The sequence below is a fragment of the Vombatus ursinus genome, unplaced genomic scaffold, assembly GCF_900497805.2.
Source record: "Vombatus ursinus unplaced genomic scaffold, bare-nosed wombat genome assembly UNPS02014818.1, whole genome shotgun sequence".
In the NCBI taxonomy this organism is placed as follows: domain Eukaryota; kingdom Metazoa; phylum Chordata; class Mammalia; order Diprotodontia; family Vombatidae; genus Vombatus; species Vombatus ursinus.
Window position 1 is genome coordinate 16,920,941 of NW_020954596.1, and position 22,522 is coordinate 16,943,462.

At 40.7% G+C, this 22,522-nt stretch overlaps 2 protein-coding genes across 4 annotated transcripts in view; one reads left to right on the forward strand and one right to left on the reverse strand.

The window, feature by feature from the left end:
• The window catches only part of EVC (EvC ciliary complex subunit 1), a 118,515-nt gene extending 117,019 nt beyond the window's left edge, over window positions 1-1,496 (reverse strand). The window contains exon 1 of the mRNA XM_027836608.1: window positions 1,021-1,496. Within this exon, the coding sequence (XP_027692409.1) occupies window positions 1,021-1,203 (183 nt within the window). The 5' untranslated portion in view covers window positions 1,204-1,496. The remainder of the gene's footprint in view (window positions 1-1,020) is intronic.
• A 4,805-nt stretch (window positions 1,497-6,301) lies between these two features.
• Window positions 6,302-22,522, forward strand: part of EVC2 (EvC ciliary complex subunit 2) — a 205,446-nt gene continuing 189,225 nt past the window's right edge. For all 3 annotated transcript variants that reach the window (XM_027836686.1, XM_027836688.1, XM_027836687.1), the window contains exon 1: window positions 6,302-6,785. In XM_027836686.1, the coding sequence (XP_027692487.1) occupies window positions 6,432-6,785 (354 nt within the window). In that variant the 5' untranslated portion in view covers window positions 6,302-6,431. The remainder of the gene's footprint in view (window positions 6,786-22,522) is intronic.

Here is a 22,522-nt window from a genome sequence, read left to right on the forward strand (position 1 = left end):
TGATGGGCTCAAAGGAGCTGGGAGTTAGAATAGAGTAGTGTAACTCAGGGCTAGCGGAGAAGTGAGCTTGAGTCCTGCCTGTGATATGCCTATGGGCAAGAAACTTACTCTAACTCTCAGCTGCCTCATCTGTAAAATGGGGTAAACCTCTGTGTTTACTTCACAGGGTCCTTAAAAGGATCAAATGAGATGAAGTATGTAATAGGCTCTGCAATCTTAAAGAACTACACCTATAAAAGCCAGTTATTATCAGAGCTGGCAGAGAATTTAGGATATCATCTGTCTGGTCCATAGTCTTCATTTTATAGAGGAGGAAAGTGAAACCTAGAGAGAGGAGGGCAGTCAGGTATAGTAGATAGAGCACTGGATTTTTAGCCAGAGGACTTGGGACTCAGTTTCTATACCCATAGAACGAAGAGGCTAAAAATCATGATCTCTAAGGTACCTTAAAGGTCCAAATGGATGATCCATTAGGACTTTGCCTACTGTCACACAGGTTACAAGCAGAGGAATCTAGATTTGAACTCAGGTACTTTGGCTCCAAATCAGTGTTCTTTCCATTACATGCCATTACCTGCTAACTTCAAGTATCTCATTAATAAAATGAGGGGTTTGAACTAAATCATATAAAAGGTGCCTTCCAGATCTAATTTTCTTTGTGCTCCAGGTCTAGGACATATAACAAGAGTATATTTTGTTCAATCCTTCTTGATACCAGGGCATTTTGACATTACTACCAAAATTGAGACAATATGGTATGTTGGAAAGAGGGCTGGAATATGAATCCGGAAGCCATCAGTTCAAACACTGTCTCTGAAGCACACTAGTTATGTGACTAAGCAAGCCAGTTAAGTTATGTGCCCCAAGTAACCCTAGGAAGCTCTAAGGTACAGATCTGCATTGGTAGAAGGGGTCTCCTTACTGGGAGAGTGGCCCCTGCTTGAATGATCACCAGTTCGAATGGGGAGGGGACGGGAGATGGGAAAATTGTTACAAGTTGTCTTAGAGGGGAAGACCTACCTTTTTCTGGAGCAGAGGCTTGATCACGTAGACACAAAGCAAAACTGCACAGCTGATGCCCAAGGCCACCCCCAGAGTCACTGCTGGAGCCAAGAGAGAAGGGACCACCTGCAGGGACTCTGTCCAGAACTGCAACTGGATGTCCTGGACGCAAGTGCCCGGCAGCAGGTCAGCTTGGGCCATGAGCGAACTTCCAGGGAGAATCAATCACCGCCCTCCTCCTTCCTTCTCCCTCTCTCCAGTTCTTCCCCCTCCTGCACAAGAGGACTTGTTTGCAACTTTTCAGAGAGGAGCCCGCCTGACCGAGCCTTGCACAAAGGGAGGAGCCCAGGCCAGGATTGGCCACCTCTGTCTGGTTCCCCTCCCTCCAGCCTTTACTCCCTGGAACTCTCAAAGCCCTGGGCAGCTTTGCCTAAAAGAGGAGAGTGGACAGCTGTCCTAGGGCACTCCCCAGGCCTGAGGACAACGGTGCCTCTGCTCACACAGACCCCAGCATACTTTCGGGTCTGACTCATCCTCCAACCCTCTCCCTCCACCTCCTCTCTCCCTCCCTCTGGGTTGGGAGAGGGAGGAGTCAGTACTGTCTACATAGCAGACCCTTTTGTAACCAAAATCCTGTCCTACTGAGCATGCCCAGTTCCAACTCCCAAAAGTATTTTCTGTAAGCATTTGGAAGTAATTTGGAGGGCTCAGAGCTAAAAGAAACCGGGATCTAAGATTCAAATCATGTGTGAAAGCGTATTTGGCTTAGCATTAAGGGGCCTTGATTTTAGAAAGGGTTTCTGCAAATTACTACTGGTGTGGCCTCCGAAAAATCACTTTGTCCCTCTGGGACTCAGTTTCCTTTTTTGTAAAACAAGGGAGTTGAATTGGAGGATCCCTAAGGTTTCCTCTAGCTCTAAATCCTATGACCATGAGGCTCAGGGCAGAGTGAACCTGAGAAGCTGGGTCTGACAGGTAGGATAGAAAGAAGATGGTCAGAGGTAAAGTGTGAAATGTAGCCTCTAGAGCAGGGGTTAGGCACCTGCAGCCTCAAGGTCACATGTAGTCCTCTAGGTCCTCAAGGCTGGTGTACTCTGGCCACACTTGAGGACCTAGAGGGCCACATGTGGCCTCCTGGCCGAAGATTCCCCTCCCCTGCTCTAGATGATGGCAGAACTGGAGAGAGCAGGATGGAGTATAAACTTGGTGGGATTTGGTGGCAGCAGATGATGGTAATATCTCCCTCTTGATGATTTCTTCTTATCTCTCCGTTCCCTTTAAATTCATACTAGAGAAGACTAAGAGAATAAGAATGAGATCTACAAAGAATCTTGGAGATTGTGTAGGCTAATTGTCATTTCACGGAGGAGGAAATTGAGGACCAGAGACACGGAATACAACTAGTATTTTGGGAACATAGGACTTGAAACTAGATCTTCTGATCATAAATTTAGGACTTTCCCTACTATTTCTAGGCCACTTCTATTACTGATCAATTCTTCTGATTTCTCTGCCCTCTAGGCAGGCTCTGGTTGTCATACTGACAAGACAATTTTCAGGCCACAAAGTGAGGGCTGGTATAAGGAAATCTCTGACCTACCCAGGACCAACTCCTGCCTAGTCATGATCAAAGATTGACAACAGGGAGTAGGAGACAATAGGGGAGGTTACAGGTCCCGTCCAATAGGCCCTTATTTGTCTGATATGGGGATCTGGGCTCTTCAGGAGGATGAAATGCATGAGCTGGGGACCAGAGCACCTTCCTTCTGATGAGTCGGAATTTGGGTAGGAGAGGGAATGGAGCAACATTTAAGTTGTCACCAGATTGGTTGTTTTTTTGTTTGTTTTTTTTTGTTTTTTGTTTTTTGTTTTTTTTTTCCTCTGCTCCAGTCAGAGAAACTGGAAATTCACAAATAATTTTTAGATTCCTATTCTTCAGTGTGACAGACTAGTTAAAGAGCCAAGAAGATCTGGGTTCAAGTCCCTCCTCAGACACATCCTGGTTGTGCAACCCTGGTCAAGTCACTTGCCGCTGCGATTTCCCAGACAATCCTCTAAGTGGAAGAGAAGATTCTGTCCGGCGTTGATAGAAGGGGTTTCTTCACCTGGGAGTTCCCTACATCACTGAAATCACAGGTCCAGTAACTATCTCTATCCTTGGTCTTCTATGCAGAGGGGTATCCTGAGGATGCAAAGACTGATGTGACCTAAGGTAAGCCTGTTCTCAAGGAACACACAATATAATGGGGGTAAGGACAAATGCACAATTAGGTGTGGTATCAGGAGAATTAAATGATCAGTGAAATGAGATGCCTCCATTTGTGAATTTTCTATTGTAATCCTCTGCTGTTGTTCAGTTGTGTCTACCTCTTCATGACCCCATTTGGAGTTTTCTTCGCAGAGACACTGGAGTGGTTTGCCATTTCTTTCTCTAGCTTATTTTACAGATAAGGAAACTGAGGAAACTGAGGTTAAGTGACTTGCCTCAGGTCAAATAGCCAGTAAGTTTCTGAGGCTGGATTTGAACTCAGAGAGATGAGTCTCCCTGACATTCTACTTATTTGTCTTTCCTATCACTAGAGGTCTTCAAATAGAAGCTAGATGAACACTTGTCAGAGACGCCTGCTCAGTGCTGCATTGGACTAGATCAGGGGTGGGGAACCTTTGGCCTTGAGGCCACGTGTGGTCCTCTAGGTCCTCAAGTGCAGCCCTTTGACTGAATCCAAATTTCACAGAACAAATCCCCTTAATAAAAGGATTTGTTCTGTACAACTTGAGCTCAGTCAAAAGGCTGCACTTGAGGACCTAGAACCTGGCCTCGAGGCTGCAGGTTCCCCAGACCTGGACTAGATGGTTTCTGAGGTATTTTTTTTCAATTCTGAGATGCTGTGATTCTATGAATGCATTTTGTCTGTGATGAAAGAAACAGGGACCTGGAAATCAGAGATCATCATTCCCCTGAAATTGATAGGAAACCCTGTAGCTGCATTTGTTTGCAACCCTTTACAGCATTTGTCTTTTCACTGCCTCGTAGGATTAGTTAATTTTCTTACTGTTTAGCGCAGTGGCATTTTGAGTTCTTTATCATTTGATCCTTCTAAGGCAGGGTAGGAAATAGGATACACATTTTACAAAGGAGGAGGCTGAGGCTCAAGGAGATTATGTGACTCTCTTCAGATCTCACAAATGGACTTGAATCTGACTTGGAACTCTGATTTCATTTGCATGAGGAACTCAGATGAGAAAATGTCCTCTACCAATTTAGGCTGCCACTTTCTCTAATCTTTGACAGCTGCCTGGATTCCCAAAAGTTTAGCTGACTTGCTTAGGGTCACCCACTCATTGAACACAGATCATCCTAGCTCAATCAATAAATATTTATTAAGTGCTTCCTATGTACTAAGGGCTGGGGATACAAAAAGAGGCAAAAGACAGTCGCTGCCCTCAAGGAGCTTACAATCTAATGGGAAAGACAACATGCACACAAATGTATGAAAAGCAAGATTTATATAAAATAAATAGGAAATAATTAACAGAGTGGAAGGCACTGGAATTGGGGGGGGGGTTGGGAAGGCTTCATGTAGAAGCTGGGATTTTGTTCTTCAGTTGTTTCAGTTATGTCCGATTCTCTGTGACCCTATTTGGGGTTTTCTTGGTAAAGATACTGAAGTGGTTTTCCATTTCCTTCTCCAGCTAATTTTACAGATAAGGAAACTGAGGCAAGCAAGGTTAAAGTGACTTGCCTGAGGTTACACAGTTAATGAAATGTCTGAGGCCAGATTTGAACTCAAGAAGATGAGTCTTCCTGACTCCATGCCAGGCACTCTATGCACTTCATCACCTAGCTGTCCATGGATGAGATTTTAGTTGGGACTTAAAAGAAGTCAGGGAGATTAGTAATTTCAGTGGAGGAGAGAGGCTCACAGGACAGCTACTTATTCATTAGACCATACTGCCTCTGAAATGCAATATGATTATAGATTTAAATCTGGAAGAAAATGTTAGAAATCAGCTTGTCAGCTCCGACCCTGAAGTCAGGAGGACCTGAGTTCAAATCCAGCCTCTGACACTTGACACTTACTAGCTGTGTGACCCTGGGCAAGTCCCTTAACCCCAATTGTCTCACCAAAAAGCAAAAAGTCATTTTACAGATATACAGGAAAATAAAACCCTGAAAAGTTAAGGGACTTACTCAAGGTCACACAGGTAGTAAGTGGCAGACCCAGGATTCAAATACAAGCCTTCAGATTCCAAATTCAGTGCTTTTTCCACTGTAAATAGTGGGAATCATATCCTGCTTTCATGATTCTCTAGTCGAGGGATCTTTCTGCTACTACATACCACCTCTCGTATAACATGTTACATTTCATATTTCATAAGTTATATAGAAACATAGTGATCACCTTTTCTGAGCCAAAAATCAAATCATACAAGTCAACAACAGCAACAACAAAAATCTTTTTTACAAAGTCTCATTCAAAGTATGCGTTCTTTTCATGAAATTGAGATTGTCCTAGGAAATCTAGGATATGTAGCAATAAATATTACTATGTGTGTATGTATACATACACATATGCATATGTGGGACATATCCAAAACCATAGTGCAGTTCAGTTTTAAGCTTTAGTAAGTTTAAAAATGCACTAAGATTTTTTTTTTCTGGGTGTAGTATAGTTAATGTAGTGTACTGGAAAGAGGAGGCTACCACTTAATCATTTTGTGACCTTGATTATGTCAATTCTCCAACGTGGACCTCAATTTTCTTATTTAAAAAATAAATCATGGTACTTAAGCTTTGGAAAAACCTCTAGAGATTATTAGTTCAACTCCCTCATTTTAAAGATGAGAAACTGAGGCCCAATTAAAAAAAAAAAGTAATTTGCCTAAAGTAACAATGTGTTGGGATCTGACTCAGGTCTTCTCAATCTAGGGCTGTTTCCAGTGTGTCAAGCTAGAACTCCGAGGCTCCTGCCAATTCACTGCAGCAGAGTGGAAAGAACCCTAGATTTGGCCTCTGAGGATGGCTCCCTGACTTACCAGTTAGGCGCCCTAGCGTCTCAGTCTCGTTTGTGAAACACAGAACCTGGACTAAACCATCTCCGAGTTCCCTTCCAGCCTGGACTTCTGTGTTCTGTGGTCCTTTCCAGCTAGCTGGAAGCATGACATTTTCCCTCTTGTCAATGTCCCTGCTTCTTCCCTTCCCTTTCTCATGGAAAACTAGCAGAAGCAGTGTGTTCTTTGAAAGTTTACCCTCCCTGCAAAGGGACTGAGCATGCTCAGTAGCAAGGGAGGGCTTTAGTGTAGAGTAACAAACTCTCCCACTCATCTGTTCCCTGGAAACTTTGGAATTCTTTCCCCATCTGCTCCATGGAGAGATATCTAGCCCATGCCTCTCCCCAGGGGCCACACCACTCCAGGGCTGGAACATAATGAGGCCAACCAGGCCCTCGGGGCTCTGCCACCCTACCCGGAGTTGGACGTGGGCTACAAACTTGGTCGCTGTTTCTTTAGTTTTGCAGCTGCCTGTGCGGGCCTCCCAGGCTCCCCGCCACTTCCGGGAAAGTGCTGTGCCCAGAATCGGGATTGGAGCCCCTTTGGAAAACTCAGGTTTGTTCTGTAGAAGCGATGGCTGGGAGCTCGGCAGCAATCTGTCGGTCCTTGGATCCTTTAGCCCGCCTTTCCTCTCATCAAAGGCTTCTCACCATGCAGACGGATGTCATCCCCTGGAAGAACCCTCAGCTCTTTTCCAGGGTCTCTTGGAAGGAGCTCCTTTGGAAGATCAGGTAAGGCTTCCAGCACCCTAGAGGAAGCAGCCACGGTATTGAGACTTCTGCCTCAGTTTCTTTAAAAGTCCGACTTTTTTTTTTTTTTTTTTCCATTTCATGCGCCGATTTAATGTATTCTGTAAGAATGACCTGGGGCAAGCTTGTAACGGTGCTCAGGTCGTCCGTTTGTGAGGCTGATGCTTATCATGCATGCTGTACATAGTAAGTGTATCATTTACAAATCCTTATGTATAAAAACGAAAAGACTAGAAGAGATTTTCAAAGATCTCTTCCAGAGCTAACTTTCAGTGAAGATGGTTATAGATGGAGGTGCACTAGTTTGGGAGTGTTCAGATCTCAGCACTTGGCACTTGCATAACTTGAACAAATCACTCCAAAAAGTGAGTAGTAATACTCTCAAGATCTATGAAGAAAGGACTTTAGAAACCTTAGAGACATATGTGTAAATGTGAGTTACTTTTCTTTTGTGATTAGAGATAAATTATTTTGCTTCTCTGAGGGACTGAGCTAGTTGCTATTTAGGGTTTTTTCTTTCCCATCTCTAAAACCTATAATCCTAACAGTTTAGATTTAGGTGTGCATATTTATATCTACTTATCTGTCTATCTATCTATCTAATCTTCCAGTTGATCCTTTTTATTTTGTGTTGGTCTAGGAATATGATTTCATCAGGACAGGGAATTCCTGGTAAAGGAATATCCACTAGACATGCAGATTGGCACCTTTTTACCTAATTTATTGTCTTAGAGAGTTGTCTGGGAGACTGAGTGGTTGAGTGACTTTCCCTGGAGTCCTACAGTTAGCATGTTCAAAGGAAGGACTTGAACCCATGACTTCCTGGCTCTATCATGCTGCCCCCTGGTCTGTTCTCCCTCTTTCCTTTCTTCCTTCCTTTCTCTTTCTTTCTTCCTTTCTTCTTTCCTTCCTTTCTTTTTTTCTTCCCTTCTTCCTTCTTTTCTCTTTCTTTCTTTTCTTTTCTTCTCTCTCTTTCTTTTTCTTTTTGACTTGTGATTTCATCAGTATAAATCAGTGTTATAAAACTCAGATAGAAACAGATCCCTGTAGACCACATATTGACTTAGAAAATCACAAACTGACATTATCTATGTTGTATTGTATTTTTACTCATTTTGTTTAGTGTTTTCCAGCTACATTTAAATCTGCTTTGGGTGTACTCAGGAGTTTTACCGGCCACTTGCCCGTGGTTGGTAGTGAGCTTGACATCTCTGATGTACACAGCTCACAATGATAAACTTCCCATACCAATATGGGTCAGCACCTTCTCTTCAACTTATACTCCTAGGGAGGTAACTGAGAGATTGAAAGGAGAAGTGATTTGCCCCAGGGTCATGCAGCCAGTTATTTGTAGGAGTCAAGTCTTGAACCCAGGTCTTTCTAATTCTGAGGCCATTCACACCAGACAGCCTCTCTTTGCTGTTTATACAGTACTTTTAGTAAATGCTTATTTAATTGTTCACAAAGTATTTTTTTCAAACTTTACCTCATTCCATTCTCACAATACCCCTGTAACTTAGGTAGTGCAATTATTCTGCCCTTTTTGCAGATAAAGAAACTAAGGCTAATAGTAGTAAAGTAATTTGTCCAACTTGTCAGGTAGGAGATACTGGAGTCAGAACTTGAAAATAATTCTTAGAATCAGTTCCAGAGCTTATACTATGGTGCTTTATTTCATAAATATAAGATGGATATTTTTGTAGTATTTGCAATTTAGAACTATTTTGAGAAATAGACACTTTGTGGAAGTAGTAAATTTCCTATTGCTATACTTGAAATGACACTTTCGAATTGTGGTGCTAAAGAAGACCTTTTTTTTTTTTTGTTTTTTGCTAAAGAAGACTTTTGAGAGTCCCTTGGACAGCACGGAGATCAGATTAGTCAACACTTAAAGAAATTAACTTAAGTTATTCACTAGAAAGCGAAATACTGAAGCTGAAGCTTAAGTACTTTGGCCATATTGAGAAGGTGGGACTCATTGAAAAAGACCCCGATGCGGAGAAAGATTGAAGACAAAAGGAAAAGGGGATGGTAGAGGGTGAGATGGATAGATAGTGTCATGGAAACAATGAACATGAATATGGACAGATTTCAAAAAATAGCGGAGGATAGGAAGACCGGGCATGCCATGGTCCATGGGGTCATGAAGAGTTGGACATGATCAAATAACTGAACGACACCATAGATGTTCTAATGGAGGGTGAGTGACTACTTGTCATTGTTTCAGAGGAGATCCTCACTTATGAATTGATTGGACTAGATCGCCGATGAGGTGCCTGCCAGTACTGAGATTTTATGGTTAGATTATGAAATATACATTCTCACAATATAATATTGCCTAAGTTTCATTCTTGGTGGACAGAGAAAAACATGCGTTATTGAGTAACTGAATTAGTGAGTGACTCTGTGGGATAAGGATGAAGGCCCAGGTATTTGGCCAGGTCTGGATTATTCTCAGTTGATCTTTGATCAGTGATGAATGGGCTGGCGTCACAGCAGTCAAACATGAACATTCATTGAGTGCCTATTACATGCTCTACTGTGAAAAAGGAAAGCTGGAAACACATTTTCTACTCTCAAGAAGTTGACAGGTATGTGATGGAGTGGGAATATTATCAATTATAGTAACTCACATGTCTCTAACATGTAAACAATTAAATGAGCGTTTACTAAAATCGCTGTATGAGTATCCATGAGAGTGGTGTGGCTGGCCTCAGAATCAGAAAGACCTGTGTTCACGACTTACTTTGGACAAGTTTTATAGAACTTTCTTCTCACAAAAACCTTATGGGCTATACAATAAGAGTATTTCTCTCCCCTTTACAGATGAATAAATTGGGCTTCAAAGAGATTAAATCATTTTCCTGCTGTCACATTGATATTAAATGTAGGAACCAGGACAAAACTTCAGTTTTCCTGACTGTAGTAACCAGGCATGGAATAATAAGTGGAATGACATACTGGGAATCTGCAAGATCTGGATTCAAATCCTGCCTCAGATACTTACTAGCTGTACAACTTGGAGCAAGTCATTTAACTTCTCTAAGCCTCGGTTTTCTTATCTGTTAAATGGGGATGATGATGTTGATGATGATGATGATGATGATAACTAGCACTTAGGCAGTGTTTTGAGGTTTACAAATATTATCTAATTTCATATTCATAAAACTGTGAGAGGTAAGTGCTCTTATCTTCATTTTGCAGATCTGGAAACCAAGGTAGATAAAGGTTGATTCGCTCAGGTCACATAATTAATATGTTTCTTTGTGACCCCATTTGGGGTTTTCTTGGCAAGGGTACCAGAGTGGTTTGCCATCTCCTTCCCCAGCTCATTTTACAGATGAGGAAACTGAGGCAAACAAGGTTAAGTGACTTCCCCGAGGTCACACAGCTAATAAGTGTCTGAGGCCAGATTTGAACTCAGGTCTTCTTGACTCCAGGTCCAGCACTTTATCTACTGTGAAATAGTTACTACTATTTCACAGGGTTTTTTTGAAAATCCGGTGAGATAATGGATGCACAGTGCTTTGCAAACTCAAAAGGACTATATAAATTTCAACTGCTGCAGTGTAGGGGGCAACTAGGTGGCCCAGTGGATAAAGCACTGGGCCTGGAATCAAGAAGATTTGAGTTCAAATCTGGCCTCAGACACGTACTAGTTGTGTGACCTTGGGCAAGTCACTTAACACTGCCTCAGTTTCCTCATCTGTAAAATGAGCTGGAGAAGGAGATGGGAAACCACTCTGGTTTCTTTGCCAAGAAAACCCCAAATGGTGTTATGAAGAGTAGAACATGACTGAAAAATGACTGACCAACACTGCAGCAGAGTGTCTTATGACAGAGGAAAAATTAGCTGTCAGGGAGTGAGGACAGTTTTCTCTTAGTCCTGCCTCTGGCACCAGTTTGCTGAGACTTTTGATGTCACTTGTCTTAGTATTTTTCAGGTTCATTTTCTGCACGAATAGTGAATCATCTTTGGTGTTTAGTTGATTAGTCATTCCCAACTCTTCGTGACCCCATTTGGGTTTTCTTGGCAGAGATACTAGAGTGGTTTGCCGTTTCCTTCTCCAGCTCACCTTACAGATGAGGAAGTGGAGGCAAAAAAGGTTAAGTGACTTGCCCAGGGTCACACAGCTAGTAAGTGTCCAAGGTCAGATTTGAGCTCAGATCCCCCTGACTCTAGGCCTTGCAGTCTGTCCACTGCACCACCTAGCTGCCCTGTGCTACCTAGATTACTTAATTTCTTTGATTGCTTTTAGTTCTAACATTCTACATTTACATTTCTTCCCAGTCCCCAGTATGCTATATTGTAGCATTCCAAGGGCCTATCAGCTCTGACAGCCTATGTTCATAGAATCAAAGAACGGACTAAGTAATCCAGCCCAACATCTTTATTTTACGGATTAGAAATCCAAGGCCCAAAGAGTTGAAAAGTGGGTAATAAAATTCCTTCTGACTTAAACATGTTATACTTATTTAAGACTCATGACAGATACACATGAAATGAAAGAAAAAGAGTGTTCGATTGTGTGGTGCAGACTATAAAGGCCCAGTAGAGAGATATGGGCCCGTGTCACCGTGGAAGACTCAACAGGAGATCATAGATTCCTAGATTTAGAGCTGAAATGGGCCATAGAGGCCAGCTATAGTCCAGCTCCCTCATTGGTCAGATGAAGAACTGAGGCTAAGAAAGGCTCGAATTACTCCAGGTCCCATAGCTAGTAAGTTCTCTGAGGTGGGCTGTGCAACACAAGTAGAAGACATAGCTAGGGATGGTGACTGCCATCATAGCTACTCCAAGAAGTCACCTTTTCCATTGAAACCTGAGGACAAAAGTTAGAGCAATTGGTGTAGATTTCAGTTCAAGATAAAGAAGAACCTTGTGGGGGCAGCTAGGTGGCACAGTGGATAGAGCACCGGCCCTGAAGTCAGGAGGACCTGAGTTCAAATCTGTCCTCAGACCAAACACTTGACACTTACTAGCTGTGTGACCTTGGGCAAGTCACTTAACCCCAGTAGCCTAAAAAAAAAAAAAGGAAGAAGAACCTTGTGACAATGACCACTGGCCAGTAAAAGCAGCAGCAGGAGCTAGCATTTACATAGTGTTTTAAGGTTTATTATAAATATTTTTCATTTGATCCTTACAATAACCCTGGGAGGTACATGCTATTATCATCCCCATTTTACGGATGAGGACACTGAGGCAGACAAGAGGTTAAGTAACTTGCGCAGGCTCATACATCTAGTAAGTAGCTGAGGTAAGATTTGAATTCAGGCCTTCCTGACCACCAGGTCCAGCAGTGTACCCACTGTGCCACCTAGCTGCCTCTCTCTAGAAGTGGAGTAATCAGATTCCTGATGAAGTAGTGAGCTCTCTCTTATTGGAATTGTTTAAATAGAGGATAGTTGATCACCTGTTAGGGATGATTTTATGTTCTTTCATTAGGTTAGAGGTTGGGATGATTGGCTTCAAAGGGCTTTTCCAGCTTTAGAAATCTGAAAGGTGGGTCTGAGGTAGTCCTATTTGGTTAGGGGGAAAGATGAGAGAATGTTCTCGCTGAGGGGTATAGAGTGGGCCAAGGCACTGAGGGATCTTCAAATAGATATGAGCCTGTAGATACCAGTTCAGTTTAACAAGCATTTAGTAAGCATCCATTGTGTGTTAAGCACTGTTCATCAGGATACAAAGACGAAAACAATAACAAGAAAACCCTACTCCTTTCATCAAAGACTTTACATTCTATTTACATTCAACAATCAGGTACATCTATAAATACATGCAGAATATATACAAAGTAATTACAAATTAATTTGGGGGAGCACTAATTACTAAGGAAAAAAAAAAAACCTTGGTCCTTGATCTAAACCAGGGCTTCTTAGACTTTTTCCATTCAGAACCCCTTCTTGTGTTTTGGCAGCTTTGGCATTACGTGGCCCGAGGGTACGCATGGTACAAAGTGTACATGCTTTGTGTTCAGAACCAAAGCTGCAGTGAAGTTGCTGTGTGCACCATGGCCAAGCACTGACAGAGACACCTCGGATTCATCATGCGATTGATTTTGAATTAATTTTTGGTCGTCGCACATTGAGAAACCTTTTACTATTGCAACATTTTTCATGACTGCATGTGGGGTCGAGACTCAGAGTTTAAGAAGAGCCAATGGGAGCAGCTAGGTGGTGCAGTGGTGCAGTGGATAGAGCACCAGCCCTGATTCAGGAGGACCTGAGTTCAAATCCAGCCTCAGACATATAACACTTACTAGCTGTGTGACCCCAGGCAAGTCACTTAAACCCCATTGCCCAACCAAAAAAAACAACAAAACAAAAGCAAATAAAGAGTAGAAAATTATATTAAAAAAAAGCACCAAGAAATGGTCCAGGGGATTCAGAGGCAGAGGTGAGAAGAGAGATCATTCCAGCCTTGGGAAACAGCTTGGACAAAGGCCCAGACATGGGATGTCACATATAGGACACAGAAAGTAGACTAGTCTGGCTGAAACATACAGGGCATGAAGGGAAATAAAATCAAATCAATCTAGAAAGATTGGTTGGAGACAGAGAGTGAGTACGTGCTAAACAATAATAATAGCTAACATTTATATAATGTTTACTTTGTGCCAGGCACTGTGCTAAGTGCTTTACTATTATCTTCTCATCTGATCCTCACAACAACCCTGGGAGTTAGGTGCTATTATTATTATTATCCTCATTTTACAGATGAGGAAACTGAGGTAAACAGAAATTAAGTGACTTGCCCAGGGTCACCTAGATATAGGCATCTGAGGCCAGATTTGAACTCTGCTCTTCCTGACTACAGGCCCAGTGATCTAGCCAATAAACCACCTAGCTGACTGGAAACAAAAGACTTTGTATTTTATCCAAAGGGCAATAGGAAGCAACCAGAGCTTCTTGAGCATGGAATGACGTGGTCAAACCTGGTGACATAGTCAACTTAGTTTGACAGCTATGTGAAGGATGGATTACAGAGGGGAAAAATGGTAAGAGAAAGAACAACTAAGGAGCGATTGCAATAGCCCAGGCAAGAAAGAAAGATGGTCTCAGCTAGGGTGATGGCTTTGTAAGTGGGTGGAGGTCGAGGGAGACAGATAAAAGAGATTTCAGGGAGGTGGAACCCAGGAGGCTTGACAAATGATTGGATACTGGGAATGAGGGAGAATGAAGAGTGATTCGGTCATTCATTTATTCATTAACAAGCATTTATTAGGTGTCTGCTATAGTGAGGGTGACAGTGGATGTCTGGAAGCCTGGCGGTGCTTTTGACAGAAATAAACAAGTTAGAAGCGAGGTGGAGGTGTGTGTGTATGTGAGATGGGTTATAGATAGCAAGCCCAGTTTTCAACATACTGAGTGTCAGATGCCTTTCTCATATTTGGGGGATGTCTGGCAGTCAGCTGATAATGGAGGAATGGAGCTCAGAAGAGAGATGAGGGCTGCATACAGAGATTTGGAAGTCATCTTCATAGGGATAATTATTGCTCCCTCGAGACCTGAAATCTAAAGGTTTAAAGAGGGCAGAGAAGAGGATGTAGGACAAAGCCTTACCTGGGACACCCAGTATTAGGTGATATAGGATAGATGGTGAACCAAGAAAAAAGGTTGAAAAGGATCATTCAGGTAGGATGAGAACCACGAGGGCAGGGTGACAAAAACTCAGAGGAAAGATTCTACGGTCCAAAAGGAATGGTTAGTGTCAAAAGCCATAGATGTCAAGAAGGATAATGACAGAAAAAGGGTCTCCTTTATTGCAGGCAGCAAAGTCCAAAGACTTTGACAGGAAGAGAGACAGAGAGAGAGACAGAGACAGTCAGAAACAGAAACACAAAGAGAGATACACACAGAGGAATTTCAATATAACACTTCAGAGCACAACAGACAAAAATCACGACTCAAGGCATTCTTACTCCATGAACTTGAGGAGGTCCCTTAAGCTCCTTGGGTCTCAGTTTCTTGACCTGCAACATGAGCGGGTTCTACTAGATAGCCTCTCAGGTTACTTCTAGCTCCAGTCCTATGACTTATGCGTCTTTGAAGTATAGTACTTCCTCTATTCATAACCAAATTAAAAGAACCTCTCTTGCTGCATTATTAAAAGGCTGAACTTCTTTTGTTTTATTTAGTTATGCCTGTGAAAGGATATAGGCATCTGAGGCCAGATTTGAACTCTGCTCTGAACTTCTGACACAGGCTGTGTCAGAAGATGTGGTTAAACCCTGGCTTTACTATTTACTGTCCTAGGGCTACTTACTTCATATCCCTGAGTCTCAGTTTATTCATCTATGAAATGGGGATAATAATACTCCTAACTCATCAGGTAACAGGAAAAGTAATACAGAAATATCAGTTATTATTAGATTGTTTGCTATTATGGGGATGTAGTCACCAAAGAATAAATAGGCCATTTTTGTCTGGAAAACTTAAAGTGGCATTCAGTCATTTGGAAACTAAGATAATATAATTTTTGGTGTAGCTATTAGTGCTTTCATGTTCTTTTACCTAGACATACTTGTTCTTTTGAGTGCAACAGTAACTTTGTTCAGCCCTTTCCTCCTGAAATCCTCCAAATTCTCTTTTGGCATTTGTGATGTTCCTATTTTCTCACCAGTAATGCTGTGAACTCCAGACTTGTTACAACATCTGCTTATTTTTGACAATAAGAATAGCAAAATTTGGGACTAGAGAAAGGCATTTCACATAATAACATGATCTTAGAGATTAGAAAGTCAGAGATGGAGGGAGCTGTGAACACAAAACCAAGAATATTTGCACTGTAAGGGAGCCTATAACATAGAATGGCTGAGATGAAAAAAAAAATCTTAGAACATAGAAAAGAATTGACCATTAGAACTTTGAGATACTTTTTCCTTTTACTGTTGATTTATCTCCAAACAGATTTCACAGGCATATCTAAATAAAACAAAAGAAGTTCAGCCTTTAAGTAATGCAGCAAGAGAGGTTCTTTTAATTTGGTTATGAATAGAGGAAGTACTATACTTCAAAGACTCATAAGTCATAGGACTGGAGCTAGAAGTAACCTGAGAGGCTATCTAGTAGAACCCGCTCATGTTGCAGATCAAGAAACTGAGACCCAAGGAGCTTAAGGGACCTCCTCAAGTTCATGGAGTAAGAATGCCTTGAGTCGTGATTTCTGTCTGTTGTGCTCTGAAGTATTATATTGAAATTCCTCTGTTTGTATCTCTCTTTGTGTTTCTGTCTCTGACTGTCTCTGTCTCTCTCTGTCTGTCTTCCTGTCTTTCTATTTCCTAAACATAAATACAAAGACAACTGCTGACAAAAATCTCTCTCTCTCTCTCTCTCTCTCTCTCTCTCTCTCTCTCTCTGTCCCTCTCTGTTTCTGTCTCTGTCTCTCTGCTTCTCTCTGTCTGTCTTTTTCTCTCCATCTCCCTGTCTCTGTCTCTCTGTCTCTGTCTCTTTCTTCCTGGCTCCTTATTCCCTAAGCATATGTATACAAAGACTACTGCTAACAAAATCCCAATCTCGGTCTCTGTCTCTGTCTCTCTCTGTGTCTCTGCCTCTGTCTCTCTGTCTCTCTGTCTCTCTGTCTCTCTGTCTCTCTCTTTCTCTGTGTCTCTTCCTGGCTGCCTATTCCCCAAACACATGAATATAAAGACTGCTGCCAACAAAAAATAATAAACTGTGTATTTTCTGGTCCTTTTGATTACACACAGTACGTAGTTGTAATCAGTGTGTATGCATCATTCAGAGTTCTCTTTTTTCCTCCCTTTTGTATAATATGAAAGCTTCTTCTCTTCCTCACCCTAGCTCCTGTTTCTTTGCCCCCATAGTGAATATAAAATCTCATGCTAGACATCAACTAGTTTCCATGGCAATGCCTGAGCTGTACCAGATCCATTGAACTGAAGATTTTGTGGTTGATGTACTAGGAGAAAGCAGGTTACTGCTTAAATACAATTGAATAATAATGTGCTGAATAATCATGGTTTTTAGGGGCTGGCATAGAGGAAAGATATGCAGAGAATAGTAATAATAACTCTCATTTACATGTAGTCAGTCAATAAATATTTATTTAGAACCTACTATGTGCCAGGCATTGTACTTCAAGATTTGCAAAATCCTTTCCTTATAGTGACTCAAAAGACATAAGTAGCACTTGCATTATTATTCCCATTTTATATATGAAGAAACTGAAGCTCTGAGAGATTGATGACACCTGTGGTCATACATCCAGTCTTTCTGAGCCCAATTTCCAATAACCTTTCCTGTATAATATATTGCCTCTGATCAGCAGATTGTCTTTTGCCTTTTTTGTAAATGTGAAAGCACCTTTTCATTTTCTTTAGGGACAAGTGCTTTTAGAAATTCCAGGAAAAAGACTTGGAACCATCTTATACTTGGTTTATAAGCTTGCCAAATAACTTGATTAATGTACAGGGTGATGAGTTTTTCTCTGGGACTTTACGGAGAACACCTCTTTTAATAGAAGATAGACATGTCCCCTCAGTCCTTGTCAAGAGAACAAAGACAACTTCCCCGATCAACCCCTTACCCGTTTATTTATTATATTTGTTTTCCCCAATTGATGTCCTTGTATAAGATTATGTTAAGTGTTTCTCAAATGTTCATTGACTTTAAGAGCCGAGTGGGTAGGGCCTTAGAACACAGTATGCGAGAGCTAGAAGGGAGCTTAAAAAACATCTTACAGATGAGGAAGTTTAATCAACTGAATAGGTGAGATAATTTGACCAAGGTCAAATAGCCGGAACAGCACTTGAAGTAAAACTCCTATTTTTACTTCTTTCCACGTCTCTCCCAACCTGTTGACAAGATACTAATGCATGGAATACCTAAAAACAATGTATGTCAGCTATTATAATGATGATGGTGGTGGTGGTACTGATGCCCATTTGAAGAAATCACCACTAGCCTGATCAAAGTTATAAACTGTTTGTCATTTTTGTCTTTGAAAGGTGTCTCAAATATTTTAATTAATTAATTAAAATTAAATTTAATCAAAATTAAATAAATATTAATATTTAAGTTAATAGTTTATTTTTCCTGCAGAGATTGACAAGTCTTTCTATGATTCTTCCATTCTTTTGCATGTGAAAACATTATGTGTCTATGTGTGTAAATATCCTTTTCTAAATGAAACTAATATGAATAGATATTATTCTATCTATAGGGATAGATCACAAAGCCGTGTGTAGATAATGTCACCCTCTCACCCATCATGAGCAACTTAGCTGTTAGAACAAGAAACATGGTATGGAAAGAAGAGTCATACTAGTCATACCCAATTCATAGCAATGTGAGATGGTGCTTTGTAAACTAAGTGATTAAGGCATTAAACATTTAATGTTTTTGTTATTATTATTCTGTAAACATCTCAAATATATTTGAGACTAACCTGTTTATGATCTGAGCCAGGGTCTCAGGCAGCTTGGTGTAACAGAAAGATGTTCTGTCTAGAACATTTAAATACAAGTCTCAAACCCCCTCATTTGTAAACTGGGTGAGTACAAGCAATTTGCTTAAATTCTATGAGATTTGGTTTTCCCCTCTGTAAAATGGGGATATTTCTTTTCTTGTCTAATTCAGTAGATTGTTAGGTGGGGAAATTGAGCTTTCTAATCCTATGGTGCTACAGAATTGTGAATTATTAATATTAGAGCAGTAATAATCAATAGTGCATTATTAATATAAATCACTATTAGTATCAATGTTACATTATTAATATTCTTCCCTCAATTGTGCTCTTTGTAGTGAGCATAGAGTCTAGTTATTTAAGAAATATAATATACTATTACTTTTTTCTATTCTTGAAGTATTAAGTTATGGTACTGTAATCCTGGAGCTAGGAAGCTACACTTGAACATGCACTCTTGGTATCAGAGGGTCCCTCCTAGTATATAAAGATCAAGCACAATTTTGGGTGGGGCCTCTCTCAAAAAAAAATCTTTATTGCTCATGACTTTGTACCTAATCAGGAAAACCCTGGGAACTTCATCATATGGCTCATTTTACTGCTCCCTAAAGGACCCTAATTTCTTTTGAAAACCCTTGAGGTAATAAGTTATGAAATATATAATAAATTTTATTTAGCAAAAAAAAAAATACAGAAAAAAACACCAAAAAGACTATGAAGAAAACTTTCTGCCCCAACATTTTTTCCATAGGGACCTGTATAACTCTGCTGATTGTAATACTACCTAGAGTGGCTAAAGATCCATAGAGTTAAGTAACCTTTCTTTACTGTACCTCTCCCTTCCCTAGAGACCTATATAGTCAACCTTGACTTAAAGGATTGCCATGAGGTTATGCCTCTATGGACCCACAACCTACACAGTCTGCATGACTCACAGTACTAGTGAAAAGTCACATCCATTTTTTGCTCTTCCATCCTGTGGATGCTGGCTTTACTACCAGTAAAGTTTCTCTCTGTCTCTCTTCCCAACAAAGAAACTCTCTTGTGAACTCTCTTGTAGTGAAGGTAGCTACTGCTAACATGACTCTGGGCTATTTGATTTGAGATTAAGTGACCTAAGGTTACCTGATAGGAACTTTGAGTATCAAAGGATAGTGGAAAGGTTTAAAAGAGGAGTGTGACAGCTAGGTGTTACAGTGGATATAGCACTGGCCCTCCAGTCAGGAAGACTTGAATTCAAATTCAGCCTCAGACACTTTCTAGCTTTGTGACCCTCATCAAATTACTAAACTTCTCTCTACCTCAGTGCCCTCATCTGTACAATGGGGATAATAGCTCCTATCTCCAAGTTTTAAGGATAGAATATTCCTAAAACATTTAAACAACCTTAAAATACTTTATAAATGCTGGCTGTACTTGTACTTGCTGCATTCTGGAACCTTACCTGTCTTCTTCTCTCTGTCTTCATCGTGGCTTAGTATGAAACATACTGAATCCATCAGAAGAGCTAGATTTGAGTACTAGCTCAGAGATATCCTAGTTGTATAACTGATTAGGCCACTCTCCTTAAGCCTCAGTTTCCTTATCTGTCAAATGGAAATGCTATTATTTGCAGACTCTACCTCAAGGGATTGTTATGCAGAAAACACCTTGAAAACCTTACATTGCCATATAAATTTCATCTCTTCTGCCAGCACACTTTTCATACCTCTTAGCCTTACCATCTGCCCTGAAACTATATCTTAAAAATGAATAGACCTTGCCATACACTAGGCTGATATGTCCTAAAGACATCCCAGTCCTGTCCATCAGTCTTACAGCAGAACCCTCCTACATGCATTATATCCTGTACTTCGCATATGAGCGTCTTGAGAACAGGGGCCATCTGGCTTTTAGATTTATATTCCCAATGCTTAACACAATGCTTGGCACATAGCACATAGCAAATATGTTTTTATTCATTCATATACAAATACCTACATAGAGTAATTACATACAAAGTACATTTGTGAGTATATGTACACATACAAAGTAAATGACTAGCATCAGAGCTGGGCCTAGAACAGAGGTTTTATGATAATGGGACTAGGGAGTCTGGAATGAGGTGTTCTGTACTCTGCTCTGCTCAGACCATGTTTGGGATATTGTGTTCCATTCTGGACACCATATTGGAGAAAAGGCATAGAAGAAACTGGAGTGTTTCAAGAGGAGGGCCTCTAGAATAATGAAGGCCCTCAAGATCATTCTTCCAGAGTAAGGAGATTAAGAAGATGAGGGTCTGGCAGTTGAGTGAAAGGATTGGGGATATCTGTTCTGAAGACATGGCAGAAGTAATCACATTATAGTTGTTTTCAGGTATTTGAACAGATTCCATGTGGAAGAAGGATTCATTTTGTTCTCGACCTCAGAGAATAGAATTAGTTTGGAGCAATGAGTGTAAATTTTAGAATTGGATTTTTGGTTCAGTGAGAAGAAAAACTTCCAAATCATTGTTGTTGTTCTTATGTCATTTTTAGTCATGTCCGACTCTTTGTGAACCCATTTGGGGTTTTCTTGGCAAAGATACTGGAGTGGTTTGCCATTTCCTTCTCCAGCTCATTTTACCAATGAGGAATTTGAAGCAAAGAGAGTTTAGTGACTTGCCCAGGGTCACATGGCTAGTAAGTGTCTGGGGCCAGATTTGAACTCAGTAAGATGAGTCTTCCTGAGTCCAGGCCCAGAACTCTATCCACTGTGACATTTAGCTGTCCTCTGAATCATCAGAACCATCCAGAAGTTGAATGGGCTAGGGAGGTAGTGGAGTCCCTGGCATTGCTGTTTTTCTTCTGAATGACCACTCACTACGAGTATTGCAAAAGGAATGGCTGACTGACACTGATTACACTAATTGAATACTGAGGCCTTATCCCAGCATCCTTTCACTATGTCCAACCACTTCGTTATAGGTTTTATTTTGTTATCTTTTAGAGAAGAGCCTAGCTATCTAGTAAGCAGTACTGACATATCGTAAGACATGTAGGCCTTTGTAAGATTAGCCTGAAGAAGCCTTTGCTTGATTCCTATAATTCTTATTCTTTAGCGAAGAAGGGACCTCCTGTTACTTGAAGCATGACAATACTCTACCTCATCCATAACTGATGGTCATAGAGGTTTACCTGGAACATCCCAAATGATGAAGATTGAACCAGGCTCTTCCATTTTTCAACCACTTTAATTCTTAAAGAATTGTCCTCCCCTTTCCTCCATACAATGATCTGAAATCTGACTCTCTGTAACTTCTAATCATTATTCTTAGTAGTTCCCTCTGACTCCAAACTGAACAACCAGCGTCTACTTTCCCCATGAAAGCCCTTTTGATCATTTGAAAGCAATGTCCTTCCTAAATCTTTTTTCTTTCCAGCCTTTGTATCTCCACATATTTCAACTGATGCTTACTTCCCATATAACGTCTGTTAATCTTGTGCTAAAGTGGTTGGTAAAAATATTAAGGTGTAAGGGGCAGCTAGATGGCGCAGCGAATAGAGCACCGGTCTTGGAGTTAGGAGGATCTGAGTTCAAATCTGGTCTCAGATCAGACACTTGACACTGCATTACTAAAAAGAAAAAATATATATATATACACATATATACATATAAATATATACATATATATACATATACACATATATACATATATATGCATATATACATATAAAATATACACATATATATACATATATGTATATATATAAAGGTGTAAATCAAGAGTGGGGAACCTGTAGGCTTGAGGCCACATGTGGTCTTCTAGATCCTAAAGTGTAGCCTTCAGCTTTGTTTGGATTCAGTAGAAGGCCACACTTAAGGATCTAGAAGGCCATATGTAGCCTCAAGGCCATAGGTTCCCTACCCCTGGAATAATCATCTCTATATGCATATGGTATACTATAGTGTATTTATGAAGTGCACACATATATACTATATATACTTAAGGGATACAGAGATAGATAGCATAGTGTATATATATAGTATATATACTTAAAGTGCATATATATACATACATACATACATATATATATATATATAAATTTAAGTTTTATATTATAGTGAAGCTAAATGAAATATGGGCAGATAGGTGGGTCATTGGATAGAGTGCCAGACCTAGAGTCAAGAAGACTTATCTTCATGACGTAAAATCCAGCCTTAAACACTTACTAGCTGGGTGACCCAGGTCACTTAACCCTGTTTGCCTCAGTTTCCTCATCTGTAAAGTGAGCTGGAGACGGAAATGGCAAACCACTCCAATATCTTTGCCAAG